General features: G+C 59.9%; 2 protein-coding genes across 7 annotated transcripts; both read left to right on the forward strand.

The window, feature by feature from the left end:
- The first annotated feature begins 115 nt into the window (after window positions 1-115).
- BCL2L12 (BCL2 like 12) lies at window positions 116-5,282 on the forward strand. Of its 3 annotated transcripts, XM_037517001.2 has the most exons (7): window positions 116-136; window positions 564-846; window positions 1,050-1,192; window positions 1,998-2,084; window positions 2,173-2,264; window positions 3,006-3,293; window positions 4,874-5,177. In XM_037517001.2, exons 2-7 carry the CDS (start codon window positions 743-745, stop codon window positions 4,922-4,924), a joined length of 765 nt encoding a protein of 254 aa, XP_037372898.1. In that variant the 5' UTR covers window positions 116-136; window positions 564-742; the 3' UTR covers window positions 4,925-5,177. The 3 variants fall into 3 exon arrangements, with proteins under 3 accessions (XP_037372898.1, XP_037372897.1, XP_054553283.1); XM_037517000.2 differs by lacking the exon at window positions 116-136 and having other exon boundaries at window positions 238-846; XM_054697308.1 differs by lacking the exons at window positions 116-136; window positions 1,998-2,084; window positions 2,173-2,264; window positions 3,006-3,293 and having other exon boundaries at window positions 238-846; window positions 4,874-5,282.
- Window positions 5,283-6,108: 826 nt separating this feature from the next.
- Window positions 6,109-13,881, forward strand: PRMT1 (protein arginine methyltransferase 1). Of its 4 annotated transcripts, XM_037517002.2 has the most exons (11): window positions 6,163-6,267; window positions 8,436-8,489; window positions 9,037-9,138; window positions 9,877-10,032; window positions 10,184-10,247; window positions 10,828-10,970; window positions 11,421-11,508; window positions 11,601-11,716; window positions 12,173-12,323; window positions 12,395-12,516; window positions 13,542-13,881. In XM_037517002.2, exons 1-11 carry the CDS (start codon window positions 6,232-6,234, stop codon window positions 13,623-13,625), a joined length of 1,116 nt encoding a protein of 371 aa, XP_037372899.1. In that variant the 5' UTR covers window positions 6,163-6,231; the 3' UTR covers window positions 13,626-13,881. The 4 variants fall into 4 exon arrangements, with proteins under 4 accessions (XP_037372900.1, XP_037372899.1, XP_037372901.1 ...); XM_037517003.2 differs by lacking the exon at window positions 8,436-8,489 and having other exon boundaries at window positions 6,109-6,267; window positions 13,542-13,880; XM_037517004.2 differs by lacking the exons at window positions 6,163-6,267; window positions 8,436-8,489 and adding an exon at window positions 8,695-8,809 and having other exon boundaries at window positions 13,542-13,880.
- The last annotated feature ends 649 nt before the right edge of the window (window positions 13,882-14,530 follow it).

The following is a 14,530-nucleotide window of genomic DNA, read 5'->3' on the forward strand; positions in this document are numbered from 1 at the left end:
AAGGGAGGGCCGGCACCGATCCGGCCCAGTGCGCAGGCGCGGGAAAGTTGAACTGGAAAAAAGAAGTTGAAACTTGTTCAGGGGTGGGGGTGGCGGCGGCGGTGGCGGCGGCGGTGGCGGCGGGGCCCTGGACCAGGTGAGTGGAGCATGAGCGAGGCCTAGGGTGGGGAAAGGACAGGACGATGCCGGGAGCGGGTATCCGGCTCCGACAGCCAGGCGCCCCCCGTCTCCGAGGCCAGCCTCGGATGCTGAACTACATCTCCCAGCATGCTGCGCGGCGAAAAAAGTGTGGGCCGAGGGGACTGTTTGATTTGAAGCCGGCTGGGATTTGTAGTTCCGAATCCTCTGTGGGTTTGAATAGTTTGGCTTTTGCTTTCAGAATCTGGAAGTCGGGGCCTCAGCCCTCCTCTCCCTCAGGGAGCCAAGGGTCCCCATTTCTGACACTCAGGAGTTCAAACCCCCAGCTCCCTCTTCCCTTAGACCTTAGAATCCGTGTCCCCAGCCGCCTTCTGTCCCAGGATCGCCTTCTTCATCCTCATACCTCTTCTTCCTCCGGGGACTAGGAGTCTGGGACGTCACACTCCAGCTATGCTAAAGGATGTAGGAGCCCAGCCCCTCAGCCGCTTCATCCCTCGGGAACTCACCAGTCCTGGCCCTCATTCAAGAACTAGGAGTTTGGGTCCCAAGCCTTCCCGCTGAACCTTGGAGTCCATCCCCAGCCCCCTCTTTCACAGGTGCCTCCATGGCCGGCTCTGAAGAGCTGGGGCTCCGGGAGGACACACTGAGGGTCCTAGCTGCCTTCCTCAGGCGGGGTGAGGCTGCCACAGGTCCCATTACCCCACCCAGGTAAGAGAAGTTGCCTTCCTTCCTCAGGGCCTTCCATTTGGGGTGGGACCCTCTCAGGGTCGTGCCTCTGGGCTCAGTCAATCTCTTTCCCCCTTTCTCTATCTGGCTTTATTCCTTGTTTCTGGGGTTGCATGGAGAGACCTTCGGTGGGAAGAGAAGGGGACTACTTGCAAGGGGTTACATTGTAAGGTCCCCTTCACCAGGAGCGCCACCCAGGAGGAGCCAGCAGACTTCCTGAGCCGCCTTCGAAGATGTCTTCCCTGTCCCCTGGGGCGAGGAGCAGTTCCCCCGGAGTCCCCTCGGCCTTGCTCCCTGCCCCTCCGCCACTGCTATGGTTCAGAGCCTGGTAAGAGATTTCCCTAGGTCATCCATGAACTGGCAGGAACCTTGATTCTTAAGGCATAGGCTGGGTAAAGTCCCAGTTCAAGATCACTCAGGGTTGCTCTGTGGAGTCTCCAGCGCCAACCCTCTCCATTATGTACCCCACCACCACCACCACCACACACACCTGCCTAGTAGCTTGCTGTCTATTGTGAGCTGGCTTCTGGAAGGGGTTTGGTTCCTTTCTATTTGTCATCACTGTCCTTCCATTCATGCGTCCCTGCTCTAGAACTTTAGTAACCCTCAGTACCCCCACCCCCAATAGGGAGGCTGGGGGCCTGATTTTCAATCACAACTCCCTGGTGGTTTAGTTACATGACTCTAGGGAAATCCTGTTCTTCCCTGCTGCCATCTTTCTCCAGTAGCCAAGTAGGAATGGGGTGGCTGTTGGACTTGATCGAGAGTGACCAACAGGACTCGTATCGCCTATGTAAGCCTGGATAAACTACTGGGAATGCTAACTTGGAAAGGATTTTGCAGCTGGGGAGAATTTTGTGATCAATCGATGATGCCTGAAATGGAAAGGACTAGCAGGGCCACCGTGGCTGGTGCCTCCTTGGGTGGGAACGTCCAATTCAGTGCTAACATCCACCAGTTTGGAAGACATGATAAAAATGGAAAGTTTTTTTTTTTTTTTTTACCAAGTTCACTTCAATGAATGTCATTCTAAAATGAAAATCATTGCTACCTGACGAGATTTTGGGGAGGAGAGAGTCTGTTAGGTCCTAGTGTCCTGGAGACCTATCATCCCAGGCCTCTTTCCATCCCAGGCCCTGCTACTCCAGACTTCTATGCCCTGGTGGCCGAGCGGCTGGAACAACTGGTCCAAGAGCAACTGAGATCCCCACCTAGCCCAGGTGAGGTGCAGAGGGGCCCTGGAGAAGGTGGAAAGTAGAGGGTAGGCAGGGTTCTGAGGCCCCAGCCACATTCTCTTCTGCTCTCCAGAGTTGCAAGGCTCCCCGCCTACAGAGAAGGAAGCCCTGCTGCGGAGGCTGGTGGCCTTGCTGGAGGAGGAAGCAGAAGTCATCAACCAGAAGGTGATGGACAGTCTGTTCCACCCCTTAGCTAGAACAGGCATTGCAGGATGCGTGGGCACCGGGTTCAGAAGCTGGGTCTGTGTTCTTCCAGGATGTCCAGTTGGGGAGAGGGTGGGACAAGGCTTCCGTGGAGGGTTGAGTGACACGGGGATGCCCAGTTCAGTAATTTAACTTTCAGAGCTCCCTCGAGGGGCATGCCCTACCGGTAGGGCGTGTGGCCACCGAAGTATATCTAGGAGAAATATTGAGGTGAAATAAAGTTTGGGAATTATGTTAGGGGCCAGTGGGTCTGGTAGGAGTTGTCCAAAATCTGAACCCGATTGGGACGGACTGCTGGAGGGGTGTGGCTTGTGACAGTCCAGAATCTGAGGCTTGTGACAGTCAGAATCTGATTGACTCGGGAGCATGGGCAAAGTTCATGCACCATTACCCTAGAATATTAAATTGTACGGCAGAAGGCTAGATGGTGGTAGACCCTCGCCTGGCCTCGGGGACTCTCTGGAAACCCGTGGGGATGTGGCCAGCAGATTAGCTTTCTAGTATTCTCCTAAAGTAGGATTTAGCCGACCATCTTGGCTTCTAGCCCCTCCTCCTTCCTTCGAGTCTTTTGGCAGAGACCACGGAGTCCGGCTTATGATTGGCTGATGTGGTGGGTAGGGCGTGGCTTAGAACACTTCCCAGCCTCCTATTGGCTGGGCATGACTGAGGCGGGGCCTGCCTCTTTCCCTCCCTTCCCCACAGCTCGCCTCGGACCCCGCCCTGCGCCGCAAGCTGGCCCGGCTCTCGGCTGGCTCCTTCGCCCGCCTGGTAGAGCTTTTCTCCAGCCGGGAGGGCAGCCCTGGCCCGGGCCGTGCCCGGCAGTCCTTGCCGTGTCCCGGTCCCCCGCCGCCCTCCCCGGAGCCCCTGGCCCGCCTGGCCCTGGCCATGGAGCTGAGCCGACGCGTGGCAGGGCTGGGAGGCACCCTTGCTGGGCTCAGCGTGGAGCACGTGCACAGCTTCGCACCCTGGATCCAGGCCCACGGGGGCTGGGTGAGCTGCCAGGGCCCCTCAGGGCCTCCCTTGAACCATCTGGCATTGTGTGTGGAGGTGGTGTGGCTCCTTTCTGACGTACGAGTTCTAGCAGGTGCCCACGGGAGCCCCCAGTTAGGTGTTAACTGAGCATCTGCTGTGCACCAGGCACGGCGCTGATCAGTGCAGACGCGATGCCCAGTTAAACCTCTGGCGCACTCTGACACTAACAGTTGGAAACCAGCGCTAGCCCTTCCCAGGCGGGGTAGGTCCCCCTGCCTGGCTTCCTCTGATTCTCTAGTCCCCTTAGGTATCACCTCCAGTGAGGCCTTCCCTGGTCCCCATTTAGGACCACAGCCGCCTCCACACTCTGCCACCCTCTCCCCTTCCCTCTTCACTGCTTTGCTTCCTTCCATTCTCCACACCTGTGTCACAGATGGTCGCAATGACTTGTTTTCCTTCTTATGTTTTTGTTAGCTGTCTTCTTCCGACCCTGATATATCAGAACAAGGAGTCTGTACCTTGCTCGGTCCCTCCCTGCTTTAAATCCAGCACCTGGCTCAGCGCGCGTTTCGGCTCCCGTGATGTGATGTGACCTTGGCCACTGGCCCCACAGTCCAGATCACCAGCCTGCTACCCCCCGCCCCCTACATTAGGCACCTGCTCACTTACCTGCCTCTTGCCCATGGGGATTTAGTGAGAGAAGGACACATGCCAGGCTCTGACTGTAACTGTTGCCTCACAGATGGCGAGTGCTGGCCAGATGTTTGAGGGGTGGGAAGGAAGAGGGAAAGAGGACTGGAGCGAGGTGAGGGGGAGCGGAGAGCAACAGGAGAGGCCAGATCACACAGAACCTAGTGGAAGCTGAACTTTGATTGGGGTGAGCCTAGCGCCAGACAGACCTGATGGACATTCAGTGTTAACCAGCGCCCTCTGCGGGCCGCCGGGGAAACACAGGGCGAGGGCGGAAGCAGAGAACCGGGAGGAGGGGACCGCTCTGGTCCAGAGTTGAGGATGGATCCCGCCGGGCTGGGGGTAGTAAAGGATTCTGCATTTAATTAGGAGGTAGGACTGACAGTTTTTTCTAGTGGACTGAATGTGGGGACTGAGTGGAAGGGGTCAAGGTTAAGGCCAGGGGCTCCATCTCATGTTCCCCAGATGGGGAACTGGGGCTGGAGGGCGCAGTTTCAGAAAGAGTCAGAGATGATTCGAGGCGATCTAATCACCCTTCAGACAGCGCTGCTGATGAAACGTCTCCCGAGAGGAGGGCAGAGTGGACTTAAGTGGAGTTCAGCGGAGCAGCGCTTTTATCTGGAAAATTGTTTTTTACAATGATAAATAAACCGCACAGCCTTACGGGACTCGGTTATGATCCCTTCTTAAGGGGGCTAAGAGGGGATGGGAGCCCCGATGTTGACACACCGGGGCTATAAATCGTTAATGCACCTGTCCTCTGGCCCCCCTTTTCTGTGTCTGTACCTCCAGTCTCTAGAGTCTCTGTCCCCTCCCCCTCTGCCTTCCCCATCTCTGTGCTCAGTGGTGCGGACCCACTGTGAGGACAGACTCCTCCCTGATCACGGACTCTGCCTTTTTCTCCTCAGGCGGGCATCTTAGCTGTTTCCCCCGTGGACTTGAACTTACCCCTGGACTGAGATCTTCCTCAGAAGCTGCTACCGATTGGACCTCATGTTCCTATGCTTCTATCCCACTCAGGGCTGTGGGGGAGTAGCCATCCTCCCCGTGTTTGCCAAAAAGAAACCAATTTCATATGTTTTCATATTAAATACTATTTCAAGTATGGAGTGTTTGCCTTTCACTCGAGAACCAACATTCTAAGTCGGGGATATTTGTTCAGAAACCTCTGGTTTATGGAAGAAGGGAAGAACTCATTCATTCATTCTAGAATTTTTTATTGAGATCATCTACAAGTGTCTGTCGCCTGGACACACAGCATTATTTGAGGTGTTAAAAACACAATTTAGGGCCTCCCTGGTGGCGCAGGGGTTAAGTCTCAGCGCTATCAAGCTATGGCCAGCCACTGCGGCGTGAGCCCGATCCCCGGCCAGGGAGCTCCCCACATGGCGCAGAGACCTCTCCTGTCTCCCCGCTGCTCCCTCAGCAGTGGATTCCAGTGGATCTGTCTTGTTCTGCTCCCCACCCTGTTGAGTCCTCTCACCCCCTGCACCTCTGGCCTGCACCCCCAGTTCTGTGCATTAAAAAAATAAAATAAATGCCCAGAAGCCTGCGTCCTACCCCTGCCATGCCTCGGGATCCCTGACAATCCTGCTCTTTGGGTTTCTCCTTGCTTCAGGTTTCCCCTTAGGTAAATGGGCACAAGCTTTCTCGCGGCTCCTGAGCACCTCGCTGCGGGGGGAATTTACCTAATGGACGATGAGTGACAGTTTCCTTGAGCCAATCGTGGGAAGGGAAAGCCGGGCTTTCCTCCTCTCATAGTCCAGTCGCCGCGTTCTCCTTGAGTCCGCCGGGCGAGGGCTGGCCAAGAGCCTCGTGACGTCCTTTTTTGGATAAACCAATAGCAGCTGTTCAGGGGCGGGTCGTTTAGGTGATGGACAGCTCTCTTTCAAGATGTCCGCCTAGCGCGGGGCCCGCCGGGAAGCTTTGAGGCGGTGCTGCGGGGGAATGGGCGGGAGGTCATGGTTGACTTTATCCAATCAGTAGCCTCAATTCTTGCGATAGACGGCCAGTCTTTCCCATCCCAGTCGACTCGAGGGGGCGGGGCTCGACACGCCAGACTGGGCGGGTCCCTACGCTTTAATGGGCGTCTACTTCCCCCAATTACCAAACGATCCTCCCGGACGGACCGCCTCCCCTGCCAATGAGATCTCTTGGCGGGGTTGCGGTGGGCGGGCCGTGGACCCTCCGGTATAAAGCAGTCCCGGGGGAGTGCGGAGAAAGGGGGGGGTCTCGGCGGCCGGAGGAGGAGTAGGTGCGGGTGAAGATGGCGGCAGCCGAGGCCGCGAACTGCATCATGGAGGTGAGCTCCTGGAGTGCCGCCGGGGGTGGGGGGTGGTGTGGGGTCGGTATTTTAAGACTCCGTCGTGGGAAAGGGTCTCGGAGTCGACCGATTGGGGCTGGAGGCCACCAGGCGTGCGGAGGGGCCGCCGCCTGCTCCGGATCTGGGGTTCCGCTTGGGATGCGGATTACCTCGTTTTCGGGGCCTGCGGCATCCTGTCGAGCCGAGGGTCTCGTGCCCCCTCCCGCGTGGAGGAGGGCTGGGGGCGCTTCCGGCCTGGCCCCCACGTGGCCGCGGCGCGGTAGTTGGGGAGGGGGTGTGCCGTGCCGGTGGCCCCGTGGGCTCCACGTGCGGGACAAAGGCCCCGCCCCGGCCGGGGGAGGGGCGCCCCGGGGGGGCGGGGAGGAGGCTCCGACCCTCCCTCAGAGGCCCCCAGCCCTGCTCCCTGGGGCCCGCGACGCACACTGAGGGGTGGGGCTGACTTGGGGCCCTCAGCGGAGGAAGGAGTGCCTTGGGAGGGGCAGTGTCGGCCGACCCTCTAGAACCCCGATCTGGGGCCCGAAGCATCTGCTTAGGCATCGGTCCAGGTTTCGTGCACTCTTGGGTGGGGATTGGAAGAAGACGAAGAATTGGTTCCCGGCGGGCCCCTTAGTTTCCTGTCCCTGGATTCTCCTCCGCCCGGGGCTTCAGAACCTGGGGGATGGGGCATGCCCCTGTGACCTCCCTCTGGGTGTTGGGGGGGCATCTCTCGCTGAAGGAGATCCTTCCCGATAAGGTGCCGTGCACCCCCTTGTGGCCGTTTCTGGGTGTGTGGGAGGGACATCTTTTCATGGGGCGTGTCTCAAAGCCCCCCCTCCCCTCCATGGAGTCCTCATGGGCGAGGGGAGGGAGAGTCGGCTGGAGAGGGGATGTGATGGGATTTGGGCTGAGAGCGTGAGTCCCCACTGGAGTCTTTTCTCTCCTCCGCGCATTAATGAGGGTGGGGGATGATCCCCCCCTGCTGCTGCCTGAAATGGTTTCCAGTGAGGTTTGGTTCTTGTACAGGCTTGTGGGGGTGGCTCCCATGCTGTAGGTCAAGCCCTCCCTGGGGCATGTCGGGCGCTGGATCATGGAACTGAGCAAAGGCCCCAGTGGGAAATCCCCCTTACCCGCGGCCCTGCTTCATGGGCCTCCTGAGTGACTTGGGAGGGTGGGGGGTGGGGCTCCGGGCCTAGTGGATGGATCATGCCCGTGACTTCCTGCTTCTTGGCTCCCAGAGCGTGGGCACATCTGGAGGAGATGTAATCTGATGGTGCCAGCAGTCCCCCAAGCCCTCCCCTTACCTCGTCACCTCCTCTGGAGTGGGAGGTCCGCTGCCCCCAAGCTGCCTACTGTGCTCAGCTCCTGGGGTCACTCCCATCCCCCTTGGCTCTCTCCTGGACCAAGGCCTGTAGGGGTTGAGGAAATGTTCCCCAGAGGTTGCCTCAGGACGAGGCCCCGCACCCAGGGTGCTGCAGGCCTGGATGGATGGGCCTCTGCGTCAGGGATAGGAGAGCCGAGGCCCAGAAACTCACAGTCCTCTGTCTTCCTGGCTAGAGGGGCAGAAGCGAGGGTGTCGGTACCAACTGGATAGCTAGGTACTTGAGAACCCAAGACAGGAGCTAGAGGCTGGGGTTCCACCTCTGGGGGGTGTGCTGTGTGTCACACCTCTTTTCTGGCATTCTCTCGGGCTGGAGAGTGGTTTGCAGGGGTGGCAGAGGCCTGGTGGGTACACCCTGCCAGCCTCCCTCCCCCAGCTCATGGCACCCCAGGATGGAGAAGTGTGTCAGGAAGTGTCACCTAATCTGGGGGGATTAGATGATGAAGGGGAGCGACAGCTGGCAGTGCCATGTGCCCTGAGAGTGCCAGTGCCTCTGACCTGGATAGGGGAGGTGTGTGGTCAGGTGCCTGGCCAGAGGGGCAATGTGGGGTGGGCCACCATCTCTCCAGGCTCAGCTGGGACAGACCCCCCTTTCCTTCTCTCCCCCACTTCTACCCCTTTGAAAAACAGCCCTGCCTCCTCACTCCGCTCCCTGCCACCACCCCCACCAAGGAAAAAGAAAACTGCAAGAAACACACCACCTGCCCTCCCCCCAAGAGCCCAGGTCCTGGCCGGGCCCTCCCCTGGCGCTCACAGTAGCTAATCCTTTCTCCCTGTTACTCTCTCCTAGAATTTTGTAGCCACCTTGGCTAATGGGATGAGCCTCCAGCCGCCTCTTGAAGAAGTAAATATCCTTTTGTGAGACCCTCCCCACATAAACATATCTTGCCACACATCAGGCCCTTTCTAGCCTCTGACGTGATCCCTCCCTCTTGCTTCAAACCAGTTGACCACTGCCCCCCGAAACTCCTGGTACAGCGCCCTCCAGCTTTGTGGCCCCCATCTGGCCTCCCCCACTGCTGTGGCTACTTCCTTAACTCCATCTCCAGCCCCCCTGGCCCGTCCCCGTGTCTGCCCCAGTTCTGCCTTCCCCTCCCCTCCCCAGCTGTGGGCTGAGCTAGTGACGGGGGCAGAGAAACTGGAGAGATGGTAGGCGTGGCTGAGGTATCTGGAAACTGCCCTGGATGGTGTTCTGGGGGGGTCCTGTATGAGGAAAATGGGGTTACGATGTTTTGGGGTTCCTCAGGGAGGTAAGATGGCAGGCGGGCCGTAGGGGTGCCATGGTATGGTCTGGAGGGAGGGTCTAGACTCTCCTAGGAGATGTAGGGCCTGAGGTGCAGAGGCTGTGGGGAGCCCCCCTTTGACCCACGCTCCCATCCAACCCCTTCCAGGTCTCCTGTGGCCAGGCAGAAAGCACGGAGAAGCCCAACGCCGAGGACATGACGTCCAAAGATTACTACTTCGACTCCTATGCTCACTTCGGCATCCACGAGGTGAGTGTGCACAAGGTTGAGGAATCCAGGGGGCTTTTATGTTGGGGAGGGAGGGGCTGTGCTGGATTTCCCACGCATGCGCACTGCCTTGCACTGCTTTCCCCTGCAGCCAGCCTGCTGCCCCTCTCTGCTGGCAAGGGGAGGTATACACGCTGGGGTCACCTCTCCGTGCTGGTTGCCTTGGAGACCGAGGTTAGCCTAGCAGGTCTGCGGGGCCACTCTGGGGAGGCAGGAGTGGCAGCGCGCATGCGTTTGGAGACTTCTGCCCGCATGCGTGGTTGCTCGGTCTCTGCTGCCCTCTAGTGACCGGCGGTGGCACTACCCCTCGTGCCTGGTGTGCAGATGTTTCTGGACTTTCGTACCTGGAGGAGGTCCCAGGCAGCGGTTGGGGTGGAATCCTGACCTTCTTTTTTAACATGTAAAATATACATAGCATAAAACTTAACCACTTTTAGGTGCACCTAAAGTGGCATTAGTTATTGTGGACTCTTGAAAGGGATCACAGAGGCTTGGAAGACAGTGATGGGACCTGGCCCGGAAGGAGATTTAGTTTGAACAGTCCAGTGTTACAGAATAGGGGGGCGGGTGCATAGAAGGGAAGTCACTTGTTCCGGGGGACGAGAAAGCAGGTAGACAGCCAAGCGCTGGTGCTGCAAACAGTGGGTGACAGGAGCTCGCTTTCTGCTGCGGGCGTGGGCCCCCTCATGTTACCTTTGTCCTGTGTCCCTCCTCCCCCAGGAGATGCTGAAAGATGAGGTACGCACCCTCACGTACCGCAATTCCATGTTTCACAACCGGCACCTCTTCAAAGACAAGGTGGTGCTGGACGTGGGCTCGGGCACAGGGATTCTCTGCATGTTTGCCGCCAAGGCTGGTGCCCGCAAGGTCATTGGGGTGAGTCTTCTGGGCAGCCAGGCGGGCTTTGGACTTTGGCCTGGAGGTTGGAGAGGGGCTCCCTGGGGGCTCAGGGACTGGATGGAGGGGGAGGGGGTTGGGGGCTAAGTGGCCTGGGGGTGCGTTCTCACCCTTCTTCCTTGGACTCCAGATCGAGTGTTCCAGCATTTCTGATTATGCGGTGAAGATTGTCAAAGCCAACAAGTTAGACCACGGTGAGCCCTGAGTGAACATAGGTTTGAGGGATGGCGTGGCTGCTTCCCCCGTCCCCAGGGCCCTTGACAAGGGGTGAGGGCTGCTGAACATAATTTCAGCCCTACCTCCCTTTGGGCTTGTGCCAAAATTTTATGTTGGGGCGATGAATGACGTCAGGTTCCCCCAGCAAGACAGTCGGGGAGATGGTAGGGGTTACGGATGTAAGGGCTCCTCGGATTCCCGCCACTAGAGTGAGAGGACCTGGGCACCTGTCATTTCACATTCTGAGCCGACACCATGCTCCGCGAGCCCTGCTGTGCACAGCGCTGGCGCCTGCTGAGGCGTCCAGAGAACACGGGCTTCCGCCTCCCCCGGCCCCATCACGCAGAGCCCCTGTCACAGCCTCAGAAATCACCCATGGTGGTGGCGGGTTTTGAGGCTCAGCTACCCAGGTGTCACTTCAGCTCATGGAGCTCAGAGGCAGCCGCCAACTTTTCGTCTCTAAGGAGGGCTGTCCTGTTGGGGCCCCTGGTCTCTGGACCCCGCGGGGTTGAGCTGGGCTGTCCCAGGCCCAGCTCCCATGTGCCGTCTGCCCCGCAGTGGTGACCATCATCAAGGGGAAGGTGGAGGAGGTGGAGCTCCCGGTAGAGAAGGTGGACATCATCATCAGCGAGTGGATGGGCTACTGCCTCTTCTACGAGTCCATGCTCAACACCGTGCTCTACGCCCGCGACAAGTGGCTGGTGAGGCCTGGCGGGCGGGGCCGCTTGCGCCTGCATCACCCCGGGGGCTCAATACAGGGGCTGGGTCCGCAGGCCCCCGAGGCTGTGCGGGGATGAGCAGACTGCCAGGAGGGAAAGCACAGCCCGAGGCATAGGCAGGGGCCAGCTGCTCTGCCCGCCTGGGGCAGGCGCCACTGAGACCTGAAGGAATGTGGGAAGGAGCCGCCCGGGCTCTGGAAGGGAAGAGGCTGCTGGGCTGAGACAGTGGCTAGGGCGCTGGTCCTGGGGCAGGGGTGCTCTGGCTCTGTGTGCGCCGGAAGAGCAGGAGGGAGCAGAGTTGGGATTGACAAGGGCGGAGGTCAGGACCCTTGAAGAGGCTGATGCTGGAGTCTACGTGGGCGGGCCCAGAGGTTGGCGATGGTGTGGCCCAGACCCCCGCTCTTAGTGGCTCCTGGCTTCACCCCTCCACAGGCTCCCGATGGCCTCATTTTCCCAGACCGAGCCACGCTGTACGTGACGGCCATCGAGGACCGGCAGTACAAAGACTACAAGATCCACTGTGAGTGGCACCCCTGGGGCTCTCAGGGCTGGAGGTGGGGGCTCCACCTGTACCCACTGTTGGGCTCACCCCTCTTCCCTCCTGCCTCCCAGGGTGGGAGAACGTGTACGGCTTTGACATGTCCTGCATCAAAGATGTGGCTATCAAGGAGCCCCTGGTGGACGTGGTCGACCCAAAGCAGCTGGTTACCAACGCCTGCCTCATAAAGGTGAGGGGGCGCGTCTGGAGTTCGTCTGAGGCTGGTGACTGACACCCCACTGCATCCAGTACTGTACCCGGGGCCAGCGAGTTTATACCTAGGGCTGCCCTGGGACCTGGGGGGGAGACTCGAGGTCACAGGCAGAGCTGGCCAGGGAAGTGTCTGCAGCGAGTGAGGCGGGGGATGAGGCGGCCAGGCCCCCGAGGGGAGCTGGCAGGACTTTGCTGTGACCCCACTAACGCTCTTAAAATGTTCTCATTGGTGATCCATCAAGTAAGGAAAGTTGGGGAGGGGTGGGGAGCCCTGTCGGGCGCTACACGAGGAGAGGTGGCTGGCTGGGGCGCACTCAGCGAGTCTGCCGGGGTCTGGGTGCAGAGCGGAGGCGTGCAGAGCCGGGAGCTTCGGCGCCCTGAGCTCTGGCTAAACGCCCGGCTGGGCAGCGCGGACTCATGGCCTGTCCCACAGGAAGTGGACATCTACACCGTCAAGGTGGAAGACCTGACCTTCACCTCCCCTTTCTGCCTGCAAGTGAAGCGCAATGACTACGTGCACGCGCTGGTGGCCTACTTCAACATCGAGTTCACCCGCTGCCACAAGCGGACCGGCTTCTCCACCAGTGAGTGCCGCTGCCCGGTGTGGGGGAGGGTTAGGGCCCGCCGGGCGCTGACGTGCACCCCCCGCCCCCAGGCCCCGAGTCCCCCTACACGCACTGGAAGCAGACCGTGTTCTACATGGAGGACTACCTGACGGTGAAGACGGGCGAGGAGATCTTCGGCACCATCGGCATGCGGCCCAACGCCAAGAACAACGTGAGCCGCGGGGCCCCGCTGCCCGCTCTGGGGCCTGCCTGCCCCGGCCTCTGCTCGCGGGCCCTCGGGGTCTGTGCTGGGCCCCGGGACCCAGCTACGGCCAGACCACCTCCACCCTGACTTCCTGCCTGGACTTGGTCACAGGCTTGTCAGCTCAGATGATGCAGGGGCAGGCTGGGAAGGGCAGGCAGCCGGGTGTGGAGCGGCTGCTGGGGGCGCTGTTGAGCTTCCCATTCCCTGAGCAGGCGGGCAGAGAAAGTTCTGGAGTGGAGCCAAGGAGACTGAGTCTCCAGTGGCCTCTGCGACCCAAGTCAGGGAGATGGGGGGCAGTATGAGCAGAGGCAGCTTTCCAGCCCCCCCATCAACATCAGAGACATTCTGGGTAGTCATAACTGGGGGAAGGGGTGCCACTGGCATTTAGGGGTTGGGGTTGCCACGTATCCCACAGCACAGAACAACAAATGCCCCAAATGTGAACAGCGCAGAGGTGGAGATCCCCCAACTAAAGCAACAGAGAGACAACCTGAGAGGAAGGATGGGGGTGCTGGGTGAAGGGAGGACTTGGCAGGAGTCCTTGAGGATGGGGCTGAGGAGGGTTGTCCGCCAGGAATCCTAGAAGGAGGGGAAGTGGGACTCGAGGGGCGGGATGCTCAAGTTCTGCTGTCAGGTTAATTTGGAGGGGAAGTGTGCTCAAGAGGGGTTCTTAGAAAAGGAGGAAGTGGCCCTTGAGCTGGTGGGCAGGGTCTCCTGTGTCACCCCACTGAGCTCTCTGGGCCGGGGCCCACGTGGGCGTGAGGATGTCCTGGGTGCTGTCACCAGCTGTCTGGGTTCAGGGCAGTTCTGGATGTGGACCCATTGTGGGGTCCCCAGCCTGGATGCGGATTGAGAGCAGGACCCCACTGGGCCTGGGGGCAGGAGGTACAGACAGCAGGAGGGCGCAGGGCTGGGCCTCCCCCTCAGGTGCTGGCTCTGCCTGCCCACCCACCCTCCCCTTCACGTCCCCCTGGCGTCCCTTCTCCCCACAGCGTGACCTGGACTTCACCATCGACCTGGACTTCAAGGGCCAGCTGTGCGAGCTCTCCTGCTCCACCGACTACCGGATGCGCTGAGGCGGCGCCGGCTTCTCCCCCGGCCGGGCCGGCCCTGCACGGGCCCAGGGGCTGCGGCCTTAGGTGGTTTTGGGGCTCCCCCTTCCTCTCCCTCTTGCAGAAGGGGATTTTAGGGGCCTGGGCTGGGGGGGAGGGCACATCGTGACTGTGTTTTTTCATAACTTATGTTTTTATATGGTTACATTTACGCCAATAAATCCTCAGCTGAGTCGGCTCAGCTTCCTGGGGGCCAAGGGGTGTGTTGGGGCTTCTTCAGCCCGTGCTGAGACGGCAGCCAGGAGCCCTGGAATGGCTCATGCAGGCCCCTCACTTCCCTCTTGTGTGCCCTGCCCCCGGGCCCTGTTCCCTTTTGTCCCACTGGGCAGGGTTCCTGCTCCTGGCTGCCCTGCTGGGCTGGAGAGGGGTGGGTGTGGGTTCCAGCGCAGCTGGGCCCTTACATTTCCCGGAAAGCTGGCTCCCCCGCCGCCCAGCCCACATGGATTCTCTTTGAGTGGTTTCCTGTCCCTAACTCCAAGGCTTGGCCAGCACTACTGGCACGGCCTTGCCCTGCCTCTGCCCCTGGGGAAGGCTGAGTCTAGGGGTGCAGGTGTTGGGCGTGCCTGCTCCCTACCACAGCATGACTTGCCAGTTGGGGAGAGGTGGGTGGGGGTCTTGTGAAAAGATGGCTGCCCCTCAGCTCTGGGCAGCCCTTCTGCGCGTCTCCAGTGGCCCGTTCACAGAGCCCGGCGCAGGACCTGCAGGGCACTGTCCACCAGGCATCATGACGCCCTGGCACAGCCTCAACACTTGCCCACACCTGCTCTTGAGCTACTGCCCACAGTCCCTGTATGTGGCCCACGTGCCCGTAAGTCATCTAGTGCCCGAGACTCCCGGCCCTGCTCCTTTCCTGGAAGCTGGTGGTGTCG

Source organism: Talpa occidentalis, unplaced genomic scaffold (genome assembly GCF_014898055.3).
Source record: "Talpa occidentalis isolate TD23 unplaced genomic scaffold, MPIMG_talOcc4v2.1 talOcc4.17, whole genome shotgun sequence".
NCBI lineage: Eukaryota > Metazoa > Chordata > Mammalia > Eulipotyphla > Talpidae > Talpa > Talpa occidentalis.

Excerpts from the sequence above, each read along its gene's own strand:
- PRMT1 (XM_037517002.2), top strand. The coding sequence starts at position 6,232 with ATGGCGGCAGCCGAGGCCGCGAACTGCATCATGGAG. Across the intron at positions 10,033-10,183 it reads GTGCCCGCAAGGTCATTGGG|ATCGAGTGTTCCAGCATTTC; the intron begins GTGAGTCTTCTG and ends CTTGGACTCCAG. Across the intron at positions 12,517-13,541 it reads GGCCCAACGCCAAGAACAAC|CGTGACCTGGACTTCACCAT; the intron begins GTGAGCCGCGGG and ends TTCTCCCCACAG.
- BCL2L12 (XM_037517001.2), top strand. The coding sequence starts at position 743 with ATGGCCGGCTCTGAAGAGCTGGGGCTCCGGGAGGACACACTGAGGGTC. Across the intron at positions 1,193-1,997 it reads CTGCTATGGTTCAGAGCCTG|GCCCTGCTACTCCAGACTTC; the intron begins GTAAGAGATTTC and ends TTTCCATCCCAG. Across the intron at positions 3,294-4,873 it reads TCCAGGCCCACGGGGGCTGG|GCGGGCATCTTAGCTGTTTC; the intron begins GTGAGCTGCCAG and ends TTTTCTCCTCAG.